The sequence below is a fragment of the Schistocerca nitens genome, chromosome 6, assembly GCF_023898315.1.
Source record: "Schistocerca nitens isolate TAMUIC-IGC-003100 chromosome 6, iqSchNite1.1, whole genome shotgun sequence".
NCBI classification, from domain to species: domain Eukaryota; kingdom Metazoa; phylum Arthropoda; class Insecta; order Orthoptera; family Acrididae; genus Schistocerca; species Schistocerca nitens.
Window position 1 is genome coordinate 37805669 of NC_064619.1, and position 26712 is coordinate 37832380.

A 26712-nucleotide genomic window follows, 5' to 3' on the forward strand; every position below is an offset into this window, starting at 1 on the left:
ATCTTTCCTATTCTGTTGCCATTTATTAGTGACAGTTTCTCTCTCAGGACTGATTTTAGCACAAAGTGGTCTGAGTCGCATTTTGGTCCTCTGCAGCTCCGTATATCCATGACATGGAGTGGTGTGCAATCACTAAAATATGGTCAATCTGATTGACTTCTCCATTGACTGCAGACTTCCAAGTACCGAGATGGATCCTTTTCTAAGGGAAGCAGGTAATTTTGATAATCGTATTACTTCTTGATGCAAATTGGCATAGTAAGTCTCCATTCTCATTGTTTTCTTCATGTAGTGAATATTTTCCAGAAACTCGATGTGAATGTTCATTCCTCCCCATTTGCGTAATAAAATCTCCTATTACTAGCATCAGGTAATATTTAAGTACTTCGCAGAACTGTTCTTTCATTATATCCCCTTTTTCCTCTGTTGGTGCATGTGCATTCATTACTGATATATTCCTAAATTTCCTCCTTAGTCTGAGTCTGCACATCCTTTCATTTATGGATTCAAATACTAACTTCCCTACACTTGGGTGTAACACACTGTAGGGATGTGAAATCGAATGATCACATAAGTTCAGTATCAGATAAATGACTGAATTAGTAATGCTTCATTTTACCTATATTTTTCAAATGTTGCAAAAACTGAAAAGAAAGTATCAGAAAATTCTATATTATATAAAAGACAGCTTATCTTTTCCATGAGTACAGAATTAATCCCTTATTATTACTGTGAGGGTTACACTGTTCAAACTTTCCATGTAACTGTTTTAAAAAGCTTCTGAACATTCAGTAACAGTGGCAAATAAGAAAAAAGGAAAGCTGAATTTTGAAAGTGAGATTACATTAGTACTGCCAGATCTTGCAATGGTATGCATGATTCCTGATACAAATAAAACACACTAAGTAATAAAAGTATTCTTTATTTTTACACAGCAATCTTTACAAAACAAGTTATAATATACAGTATGGATAAATTCAATACAAACAGCTCGCATCCTTCAATCAGACTCTAAGTCAGGAACAGAGTTCGTAAAAAATTACAAATATTCTTTAAATAAAAAAAAAAAAACCCTGAAGTAAATTAAAATGCTTTCTCAAGTGCTAAAGAAATTCTCTTCCTTCTTAGATCTACTGAAAGAACCTTTACTTCCACTTTCTGACCCACACGGAGGATTGCACCTTTCATTTTGGAAATGTGTACCAGTCCATTGCTCCCAACACCTATATCCACAAATGCCCCAAATTGTGTAACATTACGTACACAGCCTGTAAAAGAAACACAAGGTTAAATTTTTTGAAGAGGCACTCAGCAAATGTATTACAAAAATTTATTGAAACAGATAACTGTTGGCGATTGTTCGTAAGCAATGAGTCATGATGCAGACACAAATGAAACTTTTGCACCCATTTTAATATTTGGTCCACTGACCTGTTCCAGACTACAATACAATTTTGAGATGCATTGAAAACTTCAACACAACTGTTTCCGTAAAGAAGACGAACACACCTGGCCCTACCAACACAGCCCTTCTGCCCGAAAACATGGAGACTTAGGACATCTGTGATACAGTCTCTTAAACAGTCAGTTCACTTGTGTGCTGTAAGTTTAGGGATTAACAAGTGAACAGTGTGAAGGATTCTGCACAGAGACCTTCATTAGCACCAATACAAAATTTAGGTATGTCAGTAACTTAGTGAAGGTGATTAGAAATAGTTTAGTGTCTTTCATGAGACCATGGTCCACAATGAAAACTGATTACGCCCATTTTCATTTAAATGGGCTTGTTAAGAAACGTAAGAGTAAATACTGATGTCCTGAATATCCCAGATATTACATGAATTCCCTCCACACACCCCAAAAGTAACAGTGTGCTTTGCAGTAGGAACGTACCGGCCTGTGCTTTTTTGAGGAAAAGAACATTACTGTTGACTTTTAATTCAGACTGTTACATTACGATGCCCCAAACCACCTTCTTCCCAGAACTTCATTATCACAGATGGACAATAAGGAATGTATGGTTTCAACAAGAAGGTGCAACTGTACACACAGCTTGTAATTCAATGGCTGTTTACAGGATTAATTTCCAGGCCTCCTTATCTCCATATAGGTAATCTTCACTAGAGTGACAAGAGCACATTGGTTCCACTCCATCTGTTATGTTTTTGATCCCTGATAATAAGTATTTTTTCTTCTTCTCTTAATTTTATGCTATACTTTCAATACTGATATATAAATACTATGTGAAGTATGTATAAATATTCCTAAAGTGCAATTAAGCTTTCCCTCATTTAAATTTATTGTTTGGATATTCCTTTTGGCTAGCTTGATTCCAGGAATATCATTAGTATGGCTATAAAGCATGTCAATTAAAAACTACAGCTAATTAAAGTAAGCACTATAAGTTGATACATGAAAAATTTTGTGAGCTAATCAGCATAATTCCATATAATGACCTACATCAAAAGAACATTAAAGCTTTGAATTATCAGGCAAATACTTTAAACTGTCTAAAACTAATTATCTTCTGAAATAATTAAAATGAAGTTCTGAGACACTACCAATTTCCATTGAAGATGTTACTACAACCACTGTTTGATTCTGATCTTTGACTACATACAATCATTAACTTTTTTTTTCATATAAAATAATCAGTAATTTCACACAATTTATCCTACTTTGCAATATGGTGCTAATACTTGTAAATAAGGGGATTCACATTGCATAAGGTGAACAGTGGCCAGCAACATTTTTATAAGCCAAGATCAGGTTAGTTCTTGCAGTTCATCCAAAACAGTACCATCAAGCCAAACTGATTTTCAGTGTACAGTGTAATTTACAAAATAACAGTTTGTTCTTGCACCCACATAAGTAGTCAGATACCATCCAAAATTGGCAGTCCACAGTTAGACATCCACGAGTATAATCTCTGCCGGTTGTACTTTTGGTATTGGTTCACTCTATAGTCATGTACCTTTTTATATGAGAAAATACGTGCACTGCAAACGTGCAACACAAACTCTTAAATTTAAAGACTAAAGACTTTCAAGTGATTACAGCACATCAAATTAAGGAACACTGTAACTGAACTGTGTTGTGACTAGCACAAGTGTGGAATAACATTGTCATCAAGATGAGTGATTGTTATACACTATGGAGCTAATTATGGACTGGATTAATTGAATTAGTGAAGTGTAATACTTTGTAATGATTTACTACAAGTTGGTGCTTAGTGCAAATTGTGACTTTTAATGTATATGTGAACTGTGTTTTTGTGCCACAATAGATCAAATTTACCACTGTAATTGTATGGTTGATCTGGTTCAATGGTATTAGTGCAAGCTAAACTGAGGTGCTGTGTAAATCTTTGAGCAAACACCATCCCACACTCGCTCAGACTTGTAGCTTTGGGGTGACTGAGAGTGGTGCTACCAAGGTGAGACTATGACAACCACGTCAGTACTGCTACTACTTGTGACAAAGCAAGCGGGAGTATTTTTTACTTCCTCTCTTGTTTTGCCATCTGCCTCCTTTTTCATTTTTGAATTAATTACCATTAATATATGTGAGTATAATCTGCATTTTCATAAAAGAGAAAGGTTAGCCCTCAGTTTCAAAGAATATAACACCAGATCTAGTTATGTGCTTAGTTTTATGTATGTAATTGATTTTCCAATTTATTTTCACTATGTCTTGTTAATATTTTTTGGTATATGGTGAAATCAGTAATTGTTTTGTTACGTAAATTCTACTGTTGACTTATAAACAAATACAAATTCTACAATAATCATAAACGTTTTGAAGATGAAACACTAGCATTCTTTAAGTATTTATTTGGCTCTATTTGAAAACATGTTAGCAAAGCCAGCCCTTAATTAATTCCAAAGTAATCTTCAGTTTTGTCAAACGTATTGTTTGCATAACAATATTTGTTAATTTCATGATTTACACAAATAATTTGGCCTAACTCTTGTCGTAGAAGAAACTGTTAAAAAGAACCAATTTTTTTATGAATTCGGTTAATCGAATGGATTACGTTTTAATTGTAATTTCTGTACATTTAACTTCGAACAATGTGTAGTTTCAACACCTATTATTGTGAGGATATATAAGGGCCCAATTTCTAGTCCCGAGACAGTCAGTCCACGGCTGAGTTTCAGACGAGAAACCTGCGTTGGTTAGAACAACAAAAATGCTTCAACTTAACTGTGAAATAAGTGTTACACAATTAGGCCGTGTTTTAAAACAATGACAGTGTCTGCTGCATATGTACCTTTCTATTCTTCAAACACTGTGAACTTTGTGGTTAGGTTTTTACTGCTCGTTTCAGTAGTAAACTATTGTAGCAATTTGTGGAGATTTGCCTGCAAACTATTAATGAGGCTTATGTAACGTTAAAACAATAGTGCTCTGGCCATATATAACTGTGTATGCAACAGTGAAAGTAAATTACTATGAAATGCAACTGTGCACCTGTCGGCTACATTATTTAAAGTAGTCAGTGTTGTACTTCCACACCCCATTTTTCAGCCAGTATCACAATGCAGTACGTCAACACTGGGGGCAACAAACGAAGAAATAAAGAAGGCAAACTGTCAAATATGGTGCCCCGATTGAGGACTATTGTATGTGGGCACAATAAATTAGGACTCACGAATTTTGACAGTTAAGTGTGAACTCGACAGCAGTTTAAAGTGCAGGGTGCAACAACCAATCAGCTCTGGGGTTTCATGGCCACAGTAGGACAGCAATCAATCAGTGAGCGAGTTCTATGGAAGCAGCCACTGAGTACAGAAGCAGCCAAGCAGCACAGAAGTGGACACAGCTCACTGAGATACAGAAGACGCCTCGCCGAGAGAATTGCAACTTGCAGCAGACGACAAGTCAAGATGACAATCACAGCACTGCAGCAGCAAAAGAGTGATTAACAAAAAAGGTAATTATTTGCAAAAGGTGTTTTGTATTACATGATACATAATGAGTGACCTTAACGAACAATGTGACTGAGAACAAAGCTGTAGGCTAAGTTGTTAAATGAACAGAAAGACCTAAGTGGGACTGGTTCTTTAGATGATAGTGATTATAAATCAAACATGAATGTAACTTTGAATGATGGGGATAGAAGTCCTATTGTAGATGGAATGACAAAAGCATCATCTACATTGTGTGGTGATGTGAGCAAAATGGCCGAAAACAATACCGAAGTGGATGAAATCATTCATCTACATCCATACTCCGCAAGCCACCCGACGGTGTGTGGCGGAGGGTACCTTGAGTATCTCTATCGGTTTCCCCTTCTATTCCAGTCTAGTATTGTTTGTGGAAAGAAAGATCGTCAGTATGCCTCTGTGTGGGCTGTAATCTCTCTGATTTTATTCTCATGGTCTCTTCGCGAGATATACGTAGGAGGGAGCAATATACTGCTTGATTCCTCGGTGAAGGTATGGCCTCGAAACTTCAACAAAAGCCCGTACCAAGCTACTGAGAGTCTCTCTTGCAGAGTCTTCTACTGGCGTTTATCTATCATCTCCGTAACGGCTTTCGCGGTTACTAAATGATCCTGTAATGAAGCGTACTGCTCTCCATTGGATCTTCTCTATTCCTTCTATCAACCCTATCTGGTACGAATCCCACACCGGTGAGCAGTATTCAAGCAGTGGGCGAACATGTGTACTGTAACCTACTTCCTTTGTTTTCGGATTGCATTTCCTTAGAATTCTTCCAATGAATCTCAGTCTGGAATCTGCTATACCGATGATTAATTTTATATGGTCGTTCCATTTTAAATCACTCCTAATGCCTACTCCCAGATAATTTATGGAATTAACTGCTTCCAGTTGCTGACCTGCTATACTGTAGCTAAATGATAAACGATCTTTCTTTCTATGTATTTGCAGCACATTACACTTGTCTACATTGAGATTCAACAGCCATTCCCTGCACCATGTGTCAATTCGTTGCAGATCCTCCTGCATTTCAGTACAATTTTCCATTGTTACAACCTCTGAATATACTACAGCATCATCCGCAAAAAGCCTCAGTGAACTTCCGATGTTATCCACATGTCATTTATATATACTGTGAATATCAACGGTCCTATGACACTCCCCTGCGCCACACCTGAAATCACTCTTACTTCGGAAGACTTCTCTCCATTGAGAATGACATGCTGCGTTCTGTTATCTAGGAACTCTTCAATCCTATCACACAACTGGTCTAATAGTGCATATGCTCTTACTTTGTTCATTAAACAACTGTGGGAAACTGTATCAAACACCTTGCGGAAATCAAGAAACACGGCATCTACCTGGGAACCCATGTCTATGGCTCTCTGAGTGTCGTGGACGAATATCACGAGCAGGGTTTCACATGCTGATTCCTACAGAGTAGTTTCTAGTCTCCAGAAAAGTCATTATACTCAAACATAATATGTGTTCCAAAATTCTACAACTGATCGACGTTAGAAATATAAGTCTATAATTCTGGACATCTGTTCGATCGATGTCCCTTCTTGAAAACAGGGATGACCTGTGCCCTTTTCCAATCTTTTGGAATGCTGCGCTCTTCTAAAGACCTACGGAACACCGCTGCAAGAAGGGGGCAAGTTCCTTCACGTACTCTGTGTAAAATCGAACTGGTATCCCATCAGGTCCAGCGGTCTTTCCTCTTTTGAGAGATTTTAATTGTTTTTCTATCCCTCTGTCATCTATTTCGATATCTACCATTTTGTGCGAAAATCTAGAGAAGGAACTACAGAGCAGTCTTCCTCTGTGAAACAGCTTTGGAAAAAGACATTTAGTATTTCGGCCTTTAGTCTGTCATCCTCTGTTTCAATACCATTTTGGTCACAGGGTGTCTGGACATTTTGTTTTGATCCACCTACCGCTTTGACATAAGACCAAAATTTCTTAGGATTTTCTGCCAAGTCAGTACGTAGAACTTTACTTTTGAATTCATCTAACGCCTCTCGCATAGCCCTCCTCACACTACATTTCGCTTCCTGTAATTTTTGTTTGTCTGCAAGGCTTTGGCTATGTTTATGTTTGCTGTGAAGTTCCCTTTGCTTCCGTAGCAGTTTTCTAACTCGGTTGTTGTACCATGGTGGCTCTTTTCCATCTCTTATGATCTTGCTTGCCACATACTCATCTAATGCATACTTTATGATGGTTTTGAACTTTGTCCACTGATCCTCAACACTCTCTGTACTTGAGATAAAACTTTTGTGTTGAGCCGTCAGGTACTCTGTAATCTGCTTCTTGTCACTTTTGCTAAACAGAAAAATCTTCCTACCTTTTTTAATATTTCTATTTACGGCTGAAATCACCGATGCCGTAACCGCTTTATGATCGCTGATTCCCTGTTCTGCGTTAACTGTTTCAAATAGTTCGGGTCCGTTTGTCACAGAAGGTCTAATATGTTATCGCCACGAGTCGGTTCTCTGTTTAACTGCTCAAGGTAGTTTTCAGAAAATGCACTTAAAAAAATTTCACTGGATTCTTTGTCCCTGCCACCTGTTATACACGTTTGAGTCTCCCAGTCAATATCTGGTAAATTAAAATCTCCACCCAAAACTATAACATGGTCGGGAAATCTACTCCAAATATTTTCCAAATTTTCCTTCAGGTGTTTTGCCACAACAGCTGCTGAGCCAGGGGGCCTATAGAGACAGCCAATTACCATGTTTGAGCCTGCTTTAACCATTCACATTTCGGATCTCCGTCAATTTCCTTAGATACTATTGCACTTTTTATCACCATAAACATGCCTCCCCCTTCACTGTGTAGCCTGTCTCTGCGGTATACATTCCAATCTGAGTTTAGAATTTCATTACTGTTTACATCTGGTTTCAGCCACCTTTCCATCTCTAGTACTATGTGGGCATTGTGACCGTTTATTAATGAGAGCAGTTCTGGGACCTTTCTATAGACACTCCTGCAGTTTACTATTACCACATTAATATTGTCATTCCCTGTTACGTTTTGCCTACTGCTACCTTGTTGCGTCTCAGGAGGCGTCTTGTCGGGCTTAGGGAGGAAATTCTCTAACCTAAAAAACCAACATGTACACTCCACACGTACTCCGCTACCCTTGTAGCCACGTTTTGCGTGTAGTGCACGCCTGACCTATTCAAGGGGACCCTACATTTCTCCACCCGATAGCGGAGGTCGAGAAATCTGCACCCCAGATCTCCACAGAATCGTCTGAGCTTCTGGTTTAAGCCTTCCACTCAGCTTCAAACCAGAGGACCACGATCGGTTCTGGGAACGACAGTACAAAATAGCTAGCTCAGATTCCACCCTGTGAGCGAGGCTTTCTGCCTTCACCAACTCCACCAACTGCCTGTATGAACTGTGGATGACCTCTGAACCCAGACGGCAGAAGTCATTGGTGCCGACATGAGCAAACAGTTTGCAGTCGGGTGCACCCAGTGCTCTCTATCGACGCCAGCAGGGCCTACTCCACATCTCGGATGAGACCCTCCGGCAAGCAGACAGAGTGAACACTGGCCTTCTTCCCTGACCTTTCCGCTATTTCCCCAAGGGGCTCATTCACCTGCCTAACATTGGAGCTCCTAATCACTAATAAACCCCTCCCCCTGTGTGCCTGCTCAAACCTTGCTGAAGGAGCGGTCACATGTCCACTCACAGGCAGAGCAGGTGATGCCACACAGCCAGCCTCCACATTATCCCACCACCTCGCGCGACGCGAATGCCGTTGAACCTGCCACTCCCCTTGGGGAGAGGGTGACCCAACTGCCCCCCGTACCCGCGAAGATGTCTCGACAGCAGGGACAGTAGGTGAAGCATGTAACACCTGGGGTGTACCATGCGACGCACCAGACTCTCCACTGCCGCTACACTCTGAGGCGGCAGCCTGAAGACGGCTGACCGCAGCCATCAGCACGTTCAGCTGTTCACAAACAGTGGTCAGCTCCTCCTGCATCCGTACACAGCAGTCACACATCCTATCCATCCTAAGAAATCAACAATTTATTGTAGAGAGTTAAGTAATCAACTTTTAACTAGACTGCTAATTCACTAAAGGCGTCTGATAGCTGACTAAACTGTGGTTACTAGACACTACTTCATTGCTGGAAACAATGAACATAAGCACTAACTGTCTCTGGAATGTATTCAAAACAAACACGAAATCTATGGAACACTATTACTAGTACTCGAAAATTAAAGCTTCCTAAAACCAAACACACACGGAAAAAGAAATGACACGTAAGGAGGAGGAACCTTGTAGGGAAAATCAGCAAGGACAAAAGTTTATGGCAGATGGAAAAGTGGAAGTGATGTTAATGCAAATTATGAGCAGTTTCAGTTGTTTGAGTAGTATGTGTATAAAAGAAGACATTAGTAGTTTGGAAAATAGTACGAAAAAGGACATTAGTATAAAGAAAGTAGTACATAATACTAATGAGAAATTAACATTAATGAGTAGTAATTGCCTACAAGAGAGAAAGAAGCTTTGTGATGGCTATAGTAGAAGGGTGGGGGCTTCTGAAAAACAGTGTGAAGATGAAGTCAAAGCAGCCAGGAAATCGTGTGCTGAAAACAGGGTTAAACCAGAGAACCAAATCGATCAGATTAAAAATTATTTAGAAACAGAGGTAGAAACCAAGTGTTGCAGTAATGGTAGAGGAAAAAACTGGAAAAATTAAATGAACATGTAGATTCAAAATTGACTGAAATAGAGGAAAGATGGAAGTGGTACAAAATCTAAAGCACAGAGAAAGTGAAAGTTGGTCTGATTCTGAACGTAGTGGTAATGATGATAACAGTGACGAATCTAGTAGTGATAAGGATGGCCATGTGGTAAGTAAAGAAAGAATAGAGGAGGATAATATCAAGCCTAATGATAAGTTCGAGTTTGAGAGTGGTAATGAGGAAGAGGACCAAGCTGTCTGTCATTTGACCGTTTCTGATAATCATTTTGGTACGCAGGATGATAGGTTTTTCAGGGAAAGGATTAATGAGGATTTGTTGTATGAAGAAGATCACATGGTAAATAGGAAGGAAGCATGGCATCCTGTAATAACAGCAACTATAAAAGGTATGCAGGTTAACTGTTTACTGGACAGTGGTAGTGATTTGAATCGTATTTCACAGGCTTTTTTTTTTTTTTTTTTTTTTTTTTTTTTTTTTTTTTTTTTAATCTATTAAGAACACAGAGTTTATAGTAGTGGTGCATGTTTCTGGAATAAAAATTACTGGAGCTACTGGTAAGTTATCAAAGAGTGTGAAACAAGGGGTACTATTAACTGTGGAATTGGCAGGACAGCTGTTGGAGGGCAATTTCTTGGTAATTCAAAATCTCAGCATTGGTGTAGTATTTGGAACTAATTTCTTGTGAAAATAGCAAGTAGGGGGTTCAACATTCTATGTTGGATTCATTATGAGGCGAGAAATACTTACCCCAGTTGTCTGTCTCATTTTTCATGTTTCCTAAGATAGTCAAACTCTTCTCCTATCCTATCTGTAGTTTATAAGTAAATCAGCACCATTCTCACTTTTACTTTCATGTGATTTTGTACCGTAGGATACTTTAATACAGAAATATTTTAGAAAAAGTTTCTCCAGTATTATTTTTGTATATTGTGTTAGTTATTAGTAAAGGAATCATAAGAGGATGGAAGAAAGTAAAGTGGTACCATGGTTAAAGAATTTCTGTCAAACAAAGAGGTAAACACAAAATAAAAGGTGCCAGCTTATGTGGAGGAGAAGCTGCAGCTTATCTGAAAACATTACCATCTGAAGTAATCAGCTCACTGGTGTAGCAGCAGAGGCAATATGCAATAAAAACTGTCTTAAATATATCAGTACATGGAGATAACTATCTGTGTCATAGTACAGCCTTTTCTGACATTAAGGAATTCCAACTTTAGACATAGTTGCCTGGAGTAATGTGTGTGGAAAGATAAAGCAAGATTTGTATGTGAATCATCCTTCAGGCTATAATCTTTTGCAATTTGATGGAATACAGTGAAATGATAGTTTTTCTAAGTGATAATTTTGTCTGATCAGTAATGAGAGCCAAGTTTGCCTTAGCGTAAGAATCTGTTACTGTGGAGTGTTTTTCAGTGGAGTCAATTTTGCATTGGATAAGCAGAGCAGCTGTTTATTTATTAGTTAATGAAGCAATAAGGAAATAATAAAATAATGAACAATGTTAGGGTCTTAATGGTTTGGGAGCCTGTCTCTGCAGTAGGAATATTTTTTGGGAATGCACTCCACTAGCCAACAAGATAATAAATGTAAGTAACATAATGGAGCTTAGAGACATGATTAATGAAAAAGGTAACAGTATACAAATGAATGTGGTGTAACTGTATGGAGGATCTATTTTTGAACTAGGCAACATTGGGTACTGTGTATATTGTGCAATTCATAACACTGCAGCTGGGAATGAGAGCTTAACCGAAAGAACAATATTTTAGTGAGGTAAAAGTCATATAATGCTTGGACCTATACGTTATCTGAAAAACTTCCATTTGTGTTCTGAGGAATTATGAGCTTAAAGTGCTAACACTGGAATGGAGAACAATAAGTTTACTAATAACTGTGGTGCTAGACTGATGTGACTGTTTCTGACAGGTCAACTATTTGGTAACATTTTGTGATTTTGTGAGGATTTATTTTCTAGTGCGATGAGAGTAGTGCTCAGAGTGGAGTAGAGAAGTGAGGCAATGATTTGGTACAACTTCCATCCCCTTAATCTTGATTTGAATAGTAATTAAGTTATGTGATGGTGACTATTCTTTTTTCATAACCTAATCATTAGTAAATCTATGCTACGGCACATCTTGAGTTTTTGCTATTTTGCAAATGGGTAAGAAAAGTCTTTCAGGTTTAACCAGTGTCAGACAGTTATGACTTAGAGTAACGTTTTGTGGTGTAAAGTGCACTTGATTTAAAAAATTTTCAAGTCCACACTTTTCGTACTATAGTCAACTTTAGTGCTAATTGTTGGAATGTTATGAGAACTATGTAATCACTGTTTCAGACAGTGTTTTTAGTGTGAAACATTTGTTTTAGACTTAAGTTAGAAGAAAAATAAGTGTACTAAAGTAGCATATTTTGTCTAATATTTTCATTTACTGTGGCAGAGGAGAATACGTCCATGTGAACTGATAGCAGTGCATTTCCTTACTAACTGCTACTTGGACATGTTGAAGGTGTGAACAGCTTGGTGAGAAAGTGTGTTAAAGCTCATTGAAATTGTGAAAGTCCTTGTGAAAAATACTAAACATTGAGCAAGTGAAATCTTATGTCACAACAGTGAACTGCAATGCACAGTGTAATTTAACTTTTTGCAACCCATGAGGATTTATTATCTGAAGCAAGACAGGACTTGTATCAAGTGATATGTATCTTACCCAAAAAGGACATCACTTATGGTCAAGATGTACACTCCTGGAAATGGAAAAAAGAACACATTGACACCGGTGTGTCAGACCCACCATACTTGCTCCGGACACTGCAAGAGGGCTGTACAAGCAATGATCACACGCACGGCACAGTGGACACATCAGCCAGTTTGCCGTGGCATACGGAGCTCAATCGCAGTCTTTAACACTGGTAGCATGCCGCGACAGCGTGGACGTGAACCGTATGTGCAGTTGACGGACTTTGAGCGAGGGCGTATAGTGGGCATGCGGGAGGCCGGGTGGACGTACCGCCGAATTGCTCAACACGTGGGGCGTGAGGTCTCCACAGTACATCGATGTTGTCGCCAGTGGTCGGTGGAAGGTGCACGTGCCCGTCGTCCTGGGACCGGACCGCAGCGACGCACGGATGCACGCCAAGACCGTAGGATCCTACGCAGTGCCGTAGGGGACCGCACCGCCACTTCCCAGCAAATTAGGAACACTGTTGCTCCTGGGGTATCGGCGAGGACCATTCGCAACCGTCTCCATGAAGCTGGGCTACGGTCCCGCACACCGTTAGGCCGTCTTCCGCTCACGCCCCAACATCGTGCAGCCCGCCTCCAGTGGTGTCGCGACAGGCGTGAATGGAGGGACGAATGGAGACGTGTCGCCTTCAGCGATGAGAGTCGCTTCTGCCTTGGTGCCAATGATGGTTGTATGCGTGTTTGGCGCCGTGCAGGTGAGCGCCACAATCAGGACAGCATACGACCGAGGCACACAGGGCCAACACCCGGCATCATGGTGTGGGGAGCGATCTCCTACACTGGCCGTACACCACTGGTGATCGTCGAGGGGACACGGAATAGTGCACGGTACATCCAAACCGTCATCGAACCCATCATTTTACTATTCCTAGACCGGCAAGGGAACTTGCTGTTCCAACAGGACAATGCACGTCCGCATGTATCCCGTGCCACCCAACGTGCTCTAGAAGGTGTAAGTCAACTACCCTGGTCAGCAAGATCTCCGGATCTGTCCCCCATTGAGCATGTTTCGGACTGGATGAAGCGTCGTCTCACGCGGTCTGCACGTCCAGCACGAACGCTGGTCCAACTGAGGCACCAGGTGGAAATGGCATGGCAAGCCGTTCCACAGGACTACATCCAGCATCTCTACGATCGTCTCCATGGGAGAATAGCAGCCTGCATTGCTGCGAAAGGTGGATATACACTGTACTAGTGCCGACATTGTGCATGCTCTGTTGCCTGTGTCTATGTGCCTGTGGTTCTGTCAGTGTGATCATGTGATGTATCTGACCCCAGGAATGTGTCAATAAAGTTTCGCCTTCCTGGGACAATGAATTCACGGTGTTCTTATTTCAATTTCCAGGAGTGTATAAATAACTTGTGGATATTTTGTGTGAGTGTACAATTCACTATATGTAAGTATTTTGTATGGGGATTTTCATATGGCCAGTTCATCTAAGTATAAATTAAAAAAAAAAAAAATATGTTCTGTAGTTTAAATAAGATTTCTTATGTATTTTGTGTGTGTGTGCGTGTGTGTAGATTGTTAAACCCAATGTCTGGGGTCACGTGTGGTCATTGAACTGCCCAGTTACCTATCTGCAATAACTATCTGCTCAATCCAATAGGGGTTATGTGACGAAGCAAGTGGGGGTATTTTTTATTTCCCCTCTTGTTTTTCCATCTGCCTCCTTAAAATTCATTTCTCACTTTTGAATTAATTACCATTAACATACGTGAGTATAATCAGTTTTCACAGAAGAGAAAGTCTGGCCCTCAGTTTTAAAGAATATAACACCAGATCTAATTTTGTGCTTAGTTTTATTTACGTAATTGATTTTTCAATTTATTTTGACAATTCCTAATTAGTACCCTTTGTTATAGGGTGAAATCAGTAACTGTTTCGTAACTTAAATTCTACTGTTGACTTATAAACAAATATAAATTCTATAATAATTATAAACATTTGGAAGACGAAACACTAGCATTCTTTAAGTATTTATTCGGCTCTGTTTGAAAACATGTTAGCTAAGTCAGCCCTTAATTAATTCCAAAGTAATTTTCAGTTTTGTCAAAAGTATTGTTAGAGTAACTATATTTGTTAATTTCATGATTTAAACAAATAATTTGCCCTAACTCTTGTAGTAGAAGAAACTGTTAAAAAGAACCAATTTTTTGATGTATTCAGTTAATCAAATGAGTCAATTTTTAATTGTAATTTCTGTAAATTTAACTTCAAACAATGTGTAGTTTCAACACCTATTATTGTGAAGATATATGTAAGGGCCTGATTTCTGGTCCTGAGACAGTCAGTCCACAGCTGAGATTCAGACGAGAAATGTGTGTTTTTTAGAACAATAACAATGCTTCAACTTAACTGTGAAATAAGTGTTGCACTATTAGGCCGTGTGTTAAAACAATGACAGTGTCCGCTCCATATGTACCTTTCTATTCTTCAAAAACTGTGAACTTTGTGGTTAGGTTTTTACTGCTAGTAAGTGTTCAATAGTAAACTATTGTAGCAGTATGTGCAGGTTTGCCTGCAAACTATTAATGAGGCTTATGGAACAATAAAACAATAGTGCACTGGTAATGTATATAAGTATGTTATTGGGGGGTTGTGAACAGTGAAAGTAAACTACTGTGAAACGTAACTGTGAACCTCTCAGCTACATTATTTAAAGAAGTCAATGTTGTATTTCCACACCCCATTTTTCAGCCAGTATCGTAACACAGTATGTCGACACCGAGGGCAACAAACGAAGAAGTAAAGAAGCCACACCATCACAAAATGATTTGATTTGAAGAGATCTAAAATCCCAGGTATGTGTCATAAGCCACACTGCCTTGATCTGACAATACAAGAGGAAACTTCATGTTCCATATCAGACGTTAATTAACACTACTAACAAGGGAACCTCCCCATCGCACCCCCATCAGATTTAGTTATAATTTGGCACAGTGGATAGGCCTTGAAAAACTGAACACAGACCAATCAAGAAAACAGGAAGAAGTTGTGTGGAACTATGAAAAAATAAGCAAAATATACAAACTGAGTAGTCCATGCACAAGATAGGCAACATCAAGGATGATGTGAGCACAGGAGCGCCGTGGTCCCGTGGTTAGCGTGAGCAGCTGCGGAGCGAGAGGTCCTTGGTTCAAGTCTTCCCTGGAGTGAAAAGTTTACTTACTTTATTTTTGCAAAGTTATGATCTGTCCGGCCGTTCATTGATGTCTCTGTACACTGTAATAAGTTTAGTGTCTGTGTGTTGCGACCACACCGCAAAACCATGCGATTAGTAGAAGAACGGACGTGCCTCTCCAATGGGAACCGAAAACATTTGATCGCAAGGTCATAGGTCAACCGATTCCTCCACAGGAAAACACGTCCAATATATTCTATACGACACTGGTGACGGCATGTGCGTCACATGACAGGAATATGTTGTCGACCCACCTAACTTGCACACTTGGCGAATGGGTAAAAAGATTCTTCTACCTTGCCCGATTTAGGTTTTCTTGTGGATGTGATAATCACTTCCAAAAAAGTGATGAAAACACAAGACTGTGTCACATAAACTGCAACAAATGAATGCAACAGTTTCACAGTCGCACAGTTTTCTCTGTGCTCTGTCAAAACATATGTTTTTAACGTTTTAAAATTTTTCTGTGTGTAGACCGTCAAATCTTGCATATGTCCAAGCAAATCTGAACATGTCCTGGAATTTTGGAGAGCAAAGTTGATTATGTGTGAGTGCCTGAACTCTGATAATTGTCTGAAAATAAAAAATTAAACTTTTCACTCGAGGGAAGACTTGAACCAAGGACCTCTCATTCCACAGCTGCTCACGCTAACCACGGGACCACGGCACTCCTGTGCTCACATCGTCCTTGATGTTGCCTATGTTGCCCATGGACTACTCAGTTTGTATATTTTGCTTATTTTTTTCATAGTTCCACACAACTTCTTCCTGTTTTCTCGATTGATCTGTGTTCAGTTTTTCAAGGCCTATCCACTGTGCCAACTTATAACTAAATCTGAGGGGGGTGCGATGGGGTGGTTCCCTTGTAAGAGTTTCTAGGATGACATGCAACAACACATAAACATAAATTGCCAACACCTGATTAATGTGATCTTCGAAATATAAATGAAATATTGAAATTCGCAACATAAACTAAATAAATACAAATATTTTTAAACAAAAATAATTAAGTAAATCTTATATGAAAACCATATGATTCCTGTGGCGGATTGTATAAACTTGAATAGTTCCACATTTCCTCCAAAGAATCACAAGAAGTGTTTGCATAGGTTTGTAAATTGCATTGCTTGTGCTGATTCAGTATCTGTTTTGTACTGACCTGTTGCAATCTGACCTGCCTGCAGGGATTCCATGCTACGGATATCTTTGCGAAACAGAGGAGCATCTGAAGTACACCTTAAATCATGCCCAGGAGGTTTTTGCAGTGCATCGGCTATCAACTGCAGCTGGCTGTCAGAACATTCCAATGTATTTGACAGCTGGGTCAAACCTGCAATTGGATATTCATGAGAAAAAAAAAGTATTATTAAGGAAGATACAGACATATAATTGCACAACTAGGAATAAGCTACATATTCAACAGATTCAATATAAGCATCAGAAACTGGAGTAAATGCAAATATTATTTTAGTTTCAAAAGACACACACCTCTCTGTTCAACTACATTATGAACACGCTCGACAAAATCTGGTTTTCCAAAATCTTCCAGTCTCAAGCAACAAATAGTTAAGAACCTGCAAAAAGAATCAACAGTTATCATATATTTTTGGATAATCAATTTTATTAATAATGCAAAATATTAGGAAAAAAAAAATTAAATAACTCCCTCTTAACCAGTGGTCTGAGTGACCTGCCCCTCATTTCCAAATTTTCCCAAACTATTCCACATCTCCGTCTAAGGAAGGCCGTAACACTTCCAAAAGCTAAGTACTTCTACATACGTATATGAGAGGTATTTAGAATTTCACTTTCTACAGGAAAGTATTTGTCAGCCATTCTGCCTCATCACAATTTTATAGTTTTCTCAGGTGAATATTCCTTTTGACACTTGAAGTACTCAATCCTGTTCCACAAGCAATGTGCCAAAGGAAGCAAAAAAACATACATCATGTGGGAAAAAGAGATGCAAAGAAACTGAAAGACACAGGCACTAGTTAAATGGGCTACAAAGGCTTTGAAAAGGGTTATAACAATGAGATAATAATCTCAAAAGTACACTAAAAAAGTGGAAAAATAAGGAACAACTTTGCCCTATTGTGTACTGTTCCCTCATCCTAAAATACTGAAGTCCATAATATAAAAAATGAAAAGAATAAAGACAACCACAGCCATTCACTGTAAGCTGAGCAGTTGACTGGCACAAAAACAAAACTCAATGCCTAGCTAAGCTTTCAGAGAATCTCCTTCTCGCTTGGAGCTAACAGACTAAAATGAACTCACCCCACCCCCTCCCACTCACACACATCTACAATGTCCCATGTCTCAGTACTGCAGGCTAAGATGAGCTGTTGTGACAGGTTGACTGTGTGAGAAAAGAATGGTGGTGATGGAGGGGCGAAGGGAAGGTGACCGTGAGAGGTTGTTCACATTCCTTTCATTGTTTGTACTGCACCTACGTGTTTCCAGTTATCAAGTGAATACTGATGAAAATCTTGTTATGTCGAAAATATTCTTTTATTGTAATTTTCACTTCAGGCCACACAAAAGGTATCACAATCCATTTCAACTTCTTAGCAAACCATCAACAGAAGATCTGTTTAAAAATAAAGAAAGGGGAAGGGAACACTACAAATCTAAATTAATATATATTACATGAACTGTGCAATGCATTCAGGTTTGACTAGTTGCATATGCTTCTTAGTTGCATTTGTAATTCAGTTTTCTAGAATTTCACTACCTCTCTCTCTTTTTTATTTCTTTTAAAACTGACAATGTGACGATTATTAGCTAAGAAGCTGTGACCTATGATTCTTCAAGGATAAAAATTTTACTTACTTAAAAATATGCCCAATACATGAAAAACAAGACAGCTTCAATTACTACTACTTGTCACAGCATATTGGTGTCAGCAATTATTATTATTATTATCGTTTTTGGCTAACTTTGAATTGTATACTTATAAATTTTATCAAAAATCAATCAAAGTTGTGGCAGTAGGCAAACTGTTCACTTCAGCCACGTTGTTGAATTCTGTCAGAGGGCAAAAAATAGTGCGAAAACTCTTATGACACACAAAAATGTTTTGAGACATGGAAAGAATGAAAGATAGTAAGTGTGTGTTGTCTGAATTGGGTCTCATTTGAAGATGACCATCACCAATTGAACATATCTGGTAAATGCACAAATTTGTAGCATCAGACTAACTTCTTCTGTCCCAGAGTCCATATGTGCTATTTTCTGTTGAAGCACAATAACAGGTCTGTAGTAAACTACAGGTCCATCACCATTGACAAGGAAACACCACAAACTTGAAGTCAGAATTTAATGAGAAAAAAAGCATGCTTGCAAGGTATCAGGTCCCGCAATTGATCCCACATGAGAATTTGGAAAGTAATTCAGATAGTATGCATTTATGACCTTCTGAATGTATGGCTTTTAAGCTTTGCATGTCACTCACTCTGCCCCACTGCAGCTGCCTAATGTCGAAGCATGAAGCACCAAACAGCGGAGTGACAATCAGAACCGTCCTACTTGCATGATGTTGAGGGCTAGGGAAAAGGAGGGGGGATGGCATAGTGTGTGTGTGTGTGTGTGTGTGTGTGTGTGTGTGTGTGTGTGTGTGTGTGTTTGTAATGAATACAACATTCAAAACTCTCAAAACTGCAGGTTGGAACATGAACAGTATAACAAAAATGATAGACTCACATTGAGTGCAGACAAGCACCACGGAAAGACTGTTATGATTTAGCTTTCAGCCAAAGCCTTCTTCAGAAAAGAAAACACAAGCAAGTGCACAAGTGCACCTCACGCACACATGACTACCATTTCCAGCAGCTCTAATCCAGGCGAGTAGCAATCTATCCTTTTCCTTATATTCTTAAAGATTAGATGGATCGGTCACGTAACACATGAGGAGATAGTGCATAGAATTGGGGAGAAAAGAAATTTGTGGCACAATCAAACTAGAAGAAGGGATTGATTGTTAGAACACACTCTGCGACATCAAGGGATTGCCAATTTACTATTGGACGGAAGTGTGGAAGAGGGAGAGGGAGACCAAGAGATGAATACAGTAAGCAGATCTAGAAGGATGTAAGTTGCCGTAATTATTCAGAGTTGAAGAGGCTTGCACAGGATGGACCAGCATGGAGAGCTGCATCAAACCAGTCTTCAGACTGAAGATCACAACAACAACACATTGTCAAAATGAAAAAAACTGAAGCAGAAGAATTATTGTGAAATGAAGTTAACAATTTTCACTTTAGAATAAAATCATGCCAACCATGTTGAACAACAGTGCAACTCCTGCAAATGTACTTCACTTTAACAGTATCAGCTTCAAGCCAAAGAAAATAACGCACAACAGTGACATTAATATAGTACGATCACAATGATATGACACTTGATAATCTAGCAGATGCAATACTGTGGCTTGCATTAACAATTTTCACCTTTTTTAGGTCGGAACAGTTGGCATTAAAGTTGGATGCTTTCGAGAAACATTGGAACTGTTCAGCTCGAGGTCTTGTCAGTAACAATTACCTGCCTCTCTGACAGATTATCCCCTCATCAAGGTAAGTCAGTTGCATTGTTAGCTTTAATCTAGCATCAACAATTACATTCTTTGTTCACTAGACCTAGATATACAGCACTTACATATAAATCAGTGATGTGTGGTTTTATTTAATAGTTATTTAATAAAGCCATTGCACTGAAACAGTATTCAGCTACTTGTGAGACTGTCATACAGACAACAGCACAATAAAAATGCATACATATAGTGAATATGTTTTCCAATCAGAGCAAAAGTACACCTAAAACAGCAAAATGCACACATGACGACGACAATTCACCAAAAACTGGACTTCATAAGAAGACTGGAAAAAGGTGAGAACTGAAACAATGTTATAATTGAATTTAGTTTCACACCTTCACCTACATACAACATTTAAAAAACGAAAAAAATTCTGTAAGAAAAATTAATGTAATTGCCTGCTTCAGTTAAAAGTCTACATGTTAAGACAATCTCTAAAATAAACTGAATTGGAAACTGTAGACGAAGTTTCATATATATGGTTCAGTGCCAGGAGAGCAGAGGGAAAGCAAATAACAATGCCTTTGTTAACTGAAAAGGCCAAATTTTTTAACGAGGAATAGGGTCTGCCCACAGATGACGTTCTTTCATTCTGAGAAGAGTGTCTTCAAAATTCCTTGTCACATTCATAAACTTTTAATTCAGTTTTGTTTTTACAGAAAAGCAATACATACATTTAATTTTTTATACTGTAATCTCTCCTGCTGTGTGTAATAAGTAACAATTACTTGTTCTCGTATGGTACAATTGTAGACCTTGCTTATACTCATTTAAAAAAATGATAATCTGACACTGACAGATCCCAATCATGCCTTATTATCAAGGTTCTACCATAATTAAATAGCGCTATACAACTTCTTTAAAGACAGACTCATTCATTTCATATATTTACACTGCATTTGTGAAATGCGAGGTAAAGTGTTCCCAGATACAGTTTAGAAGCCTTGGACTTTGACACAATGAACGAGGCGTATTGTCAGTCTCAGTACAGTATTTCACAGAATGTACAAAGTGATCTAGCCAGTCACAGGTGCCGCCACTTTGATACCAACCATATTGAAGACCAGTTGAAATATTGCTACACATAACTGGCTACAAAGAAGAGGACATACTCAAAGGATCCCGAAATTCACATTGACACCCAGAACTTGTGCCAAGTCATTACACTTGTGGACAAAACCCTTGAATACACAGAAGCCAAATGTATCTAGTGGCTGGTAGTATCGTGTTTTCCCTTGTGGTATTGGCAACACAAAAACTGCAATGTCTTCTGCTCCAAGTCACATTTATGAGACAGCTTCATTGGTACAATGGCGGCAGTGATATAAAAAAACAAGGAAGGAAGTTTTATGAAGCCTGCTGTGAAGATGTAATATCATTGGATACTACTTTGCCCCTGTCCATAACAGAAAATATATGAAACGAGCTGTCACCTTTTGGAAAAGTGGAAAACATTCTCTTGAAAGTCCTGTTAAAAGATTAGGATGTTTTCCACTTTTCCAAATGGTGATAGCTCGTTTCATATATTCTCTGTTATGGACAGGGGCATAGTACTATCCAATGAAATTACATCTTCACAGCAGACTTCATAATAAATAACAACTTACTTCCTTCTTTTTTTTACAGCACTTCCACGCTTGTACCAATGAAGCTGTTTCACAAATGTGACTTGTACAAGTGCAGCCTAAATGCGCATGCAAATTTACCATTTCCTCTGACAGTGAAGCTGCAGCAGTGTTTCAAAATGGCTTCTATAAATTGTATATGTTACAAGCAGTGTATCGTTATTGAACTTCTCACCGCAGAGCAAGGAACTGTGGGGAATATTCACAAACATCTATATGCAGCTGTTATGGAGCATCTGCAGTTGACAGCAGTGTGGGTGGTCACAGGTCAAAGAGGGACAGGCCATTACACAAAGTTGGTTCGGGAGAGCTCTAAGATTTGCAGTGTTTTTGGGAGGCCATCCATGGCTGTCACACCTGACAAGAAGTTGCTTGCTGATGTGCTCATTCGTGATGCCAAGAGGCAACACAATTAATTCTGAAGCATACATAAAAACATTAACCAAAAACAAGAAGCACTTCAGTGCCATAACAACACAATCCTGACCAAGCTCCCCTGGAATTCCATTTGTTTGGGCCATTAAAGGAGCCATTTGTGGGGAAATTTTGATGATGATGAAAAGGTCTACAACTACATACATGCTCTGCAAGCTACCATACAGCACATGGCAGAGGATACCTTTGACCACTACTACTCATTTCATTTTTTCTCTTATCCTATCTTCTGTGGTCCTTACACGAAATGTACATTGATGGCAGCAGAATCATTCTGCAATCAGTTTCAAACATTGGTTCTCTCAATTTTCTCAATATTGTTCCACAACAGTGTCACAGGATCAACTAGAGATTGAACCCCATATCTTTGTGATAGTTAGTTAGGCACTAAATTACTTACTCACTGAATCAGTTGAGTTGAGGTACTAAAATGTAAGAGGTGATTTGTAAAGTGAAGAAATGGCTTTGTAACCAGAAAAAGGAGGCTAACGACATGGCATAAACACTCTTGTGTCTCACTGGAGAAAGGCCATAGAACAGGAAGGAGACTATGTGGGAGAATAGGGAGTGTAGAAGAAACAACATTCTTTTTTGTGTACACATTTCATTGTGTTGAAAAAATAACTGTTGAATGAAAAAAATATGGTGTGTTACTTTCTGAGTGATACAAATCATAGCACAAAGATAGCCCCACACATTATTGTTTGCTTTGTGCAAAATTCAGTTGAATAGCCACATGTAATGATACCTACCAGTCACGACTTTCAGGAGCCCTCATTCTTCCATGTTTAAAAGTTGCAATTTAACCACTGGTCCATACCACTGGGGTAGATGCCAAACTGTTGATTGTTGATTCATCAACATTATGAACACAAACCTCTCACCAGGCATTAACTGGCTGCAGTGGTGCAGAATGAGTGACAAATAACCGGTGCGTGCAACATTTAAAAGCTGCACATTCATAAGGTCAAAACTGCATACTATCAGAATTATGGCCCAAATTTTTTATGTGAGATCAACTGCTTGCAAAGTGTGCCTTTTTACTCCTTGTGAGTTGACTGATTTTAACCAAATTTATCAAAATGTAGATGGTTCAAGGTGACAACAACAACAACAACACTACCACTTTCCCTTAGCTTTGAATGGCCCAGCCACAGCCCTAGTTATATGGGTACCAACAGCTGAATGTGGCCTCGAAATGTAGCAACTTGCCATATTCTGAATTAATAAATCATTTTCAGTGCAGAAAGGTGTGATAAAATGATGGAAAAAGTCCCAGGGCCAACTAGGGATTGAGCCTCACACCTTTGTGATTTTTGGTAAGGTGCTTACTTCCTTCCTTCCTTACTTACTTACTCAATTACTTACTGAATCATGTGAGCTGAGGTACTGAAATTTAAGTATATACTGCATGAAAATTACCTAGAAATTAGGATCAATAAAATTTCTCCCAGGAAGAGTCTTCAATTTGCAGTGTAGTGTGCACTGATATGAAACTATTTTGAGGTTATTTACACTGATACTGGTACCCCATGACTGAGGAACTTGCTCCAACAATGATTACCAAAGTGAATGTGCACATAAAACAAGTAGGAATATTTACACTGTCAGTAAACTAAATAAAGAGGCAGTAGAGTTAAGTTTCAAGGTGGAAGTTTACTATAGTACTCATTGTAGGCAGGCCTTAGCATCCGGAGATGTGAGTGTGAGTTATGTTCATGTGAATGTGTGTGAGTTTTCTACATCTGAAGAAAGACTTAGCCTGAAAGCTGAATATTTCTAGCATTCTATTTCATTGTGCCTATCTGCAACTCAACACGTCCTTTATGTGTTGAGTAGCAATCTATCCTTTTCATATTACTGTTATTTTGTTGCGAACCATCGTTCAAAAGAATTGACAAAAATAATTTAATTTCATTTCTACAAATTTAATTTCTCAACATGCTCCATTTCTTGTTTCTCCCTGATTGTACAAAATTCAGCAGTCCTTTTTTCCACCTTTGAATTGAATTCAAGAGACATATTTATGAAAGAGCTTGAGAACTTTCACCTATTTTAACTGTTTCATCTTCATCACCATATCTCATTTATCACAATCAGGCACTTCAGTGTATTTACTGAATTCAGTGACATTACCAGCCACCCACTGTCGAGACCGAGTTATCCAATTAAGCCACCAATCAAACTGGCCTCGACTGAGAAATTTAAGTCTAGCTATCTGTGTGATCTGGCAAAACTGTTGGATGAGGAAGTGTCTGGAGGAAGTGCTGTCTTTCGCTCAGAGGTAAACTTCGCATTATGTAGACACAAAGATGTGAGTTCCGAGTCCATTTCTTTCTTTATTTTTAAACTGCATTTTAGCTGTCTGTGAAAGGTATCACTCTGATGGAACCTGAAAGATAATTTTCATCACTTTCTAATTCATCAATAACAGCAATAGGCTAGGTTCAGAGGCTGGGTGTAGTAGTATTGCATGCTCTACTTAAAATCAACAAAATTCAATGAGCGACTATTTCTACATTTTTGCTTGAACGTCATTAGTTCACTCTTTCAGCATTCCTATGCAATACTGTTACTGGTAACAAGTTACAATGCCTTTATGTAATACAGTATTAATGGCTAACCCCTAAGAAAAGACACTTCTTCAAGTAATTGGTAGTGTGAACAGATACATTTTGCATCTAGTGGAACAAAAAGGGTGTTGTGACCATGAACTACTCTGTGGGGGTGTTCCCATCACAGTGGGCATTCTTGCCAACAACTGAGGTACCTTTTGGTCAGAATATAAGACAAATGACCAACAAAACTGCATCAAGTGTTGCCACAAAGCAAAAATGCACTCTCCTGATTTCAGAAACAGAATTATCTGAGAGTTTGTTTGGGAAGTTATCCCTCATGCATTTGTTCATCTGATGCTGCACTCACAAATGTTTACCTCTCCCATTTCTAATTGAAGAACTGTCAAGAAAATTTCTTCCGGGCAAAAATGCACTTCAGACATGATTTGGCGACATCTTTAACTCCGAACGAATAGGTTTCTACAGTAATGGTATTGATAAACTGAGTACTGTCAGACTATTTTGGATAATGCTAAAGAATACAGAGTGGTAATAACTAAACTATCACTACTTGATCCAGTGTAGGTGGAAAATTATGAGGGTAATTCAATAAGTAATGCAACACTTTTTTTTATGAAAGCAGGTTGGTTTTATTCAGGATTCCAATACACTATAAAATTCCCCACATTTTTGGCTACAAAACCCAATTTTTCACCATAATCTCCCTACAATGTGTTGGCCTTACGCCCCCTTACTGCGAGGGCTTGTATGCCCACTTGGAACCACTCCTTCACTTGGCCAAACAGAGGGAAGCCAGAAGGTGTGAGATCCAGGCTGTAGGGTGGATGAGGAAGAAGAGTACAATGAAGTTTTCCGAACTTCTTAAGGGTGCACAGACTTGTGCGAGATATCCAGTTCTGCAGTGAGGTGTTCAATTATGATTAGTTAATCACTTCGAATGAGAGTGTCTGCGTGTTCCAACATTGCAGGAGTTGCAGTCATATGTAGCGGGCTGGCACGAGGGAGACCCGACAGGTTTGTGAGACTTTTGTTGCAATCGTGACAGATGCCTCACCCAACAACTCACGATGCTTTCGTTCACTGTCACATCTCCATAGACATTGTGCAAGTGCCCACGAATATCTGTGATGCTACTGTTTTCTGCCAAAAGAAACTCAGTGACACCTTTCTGCCTGGAGTTCACCTGCAGCACACACATCATTTTGAAGGCTTACATGCAGCACCACCATCTATCAGAACTTCATGAAACTACAGGGGCTTAAGCGGCAATACTTCATGGTGTCCCACAGCATATTCTGGATTTTTTTCCCAACCGAAATTGCCTGAGAGGAAAATAAAAAAAAAGAGGAAAAAATATATAAAAAAAATACATACATACATAAATAAATCTGTTGCAACACTTACTGAATGCCTCACATATTTACTGTGTGAGCGCCCAGCTTTATAGGAATGGCATCCAGTGTGTGCATTGCAGGATTTGCAATGTTAGTAGTGTTAAGTGTCATTACTTGCTGTTAGGCGTCAGTACTTGTCTGGAGACATAGGGTTGAAACCCAAGCATTTGTGCATGACAATTGCAGATAGTCAACATAGGTTTGGACAACATGAAGACAGATTTGCTCATAGAACTTTTCTAATAAGACAACAGTGATAGTACTTTTGCTCTCAGTGAGTGTCGATGCATTAAAGGAAGGAGAGGTCATTTTTCCATGCTGGGGTTGAAGAACATAATTCAGAATTTCAAATTAACTGGTGATTTGGGAATAGCTTCTGGGAGAGACGATTGGTAAACTGCACCACAAATTGTTGAAGAAGTTACTATTGCTATGGCTGAGAATGTTGGACACAATGTGTAGTCTTCAAGCAGTGCACGAGTC

At 38.9% G+C, this 26712-nt stretch overlaps 1 protein-coding gene across 2 annotated transcripts in view; it reads right to left on the minus strand.

Annotated features, from left to right (window-relative positions):
* Positions 1 to 906: 906 nt before the first annotated feature.
* The window catches only part of LOC126262387 (S1 RNA-binding domain-containing protein 1), a 217615-nt gene continuing 191809 nt past the window's right edge, over positions 907 to 26712 (minus strand). For both annotated transcript variants that reach the window (XM_049958987.1, XM_049958988.1), the window contains 3 exons: positions 17091 to 17176; positions 16762 to 16932; positions 907 to 1268 (listed from right to left, as the gene is read on the minus strand). In XM_049958987.1, coding sequence (XP_049814944.1) covers positions 1084 to 1268; positions 16762 to 16932; positions 17091 to 17176 — 442 coding nt within the window. In that variant the 3' untranslated portion in view covers positions 907 to 1083. The remainder of the gene's footprint in view (positions 1269 to 16761; positions 16933 to 17090; positions 17177 to 26712) is intronic.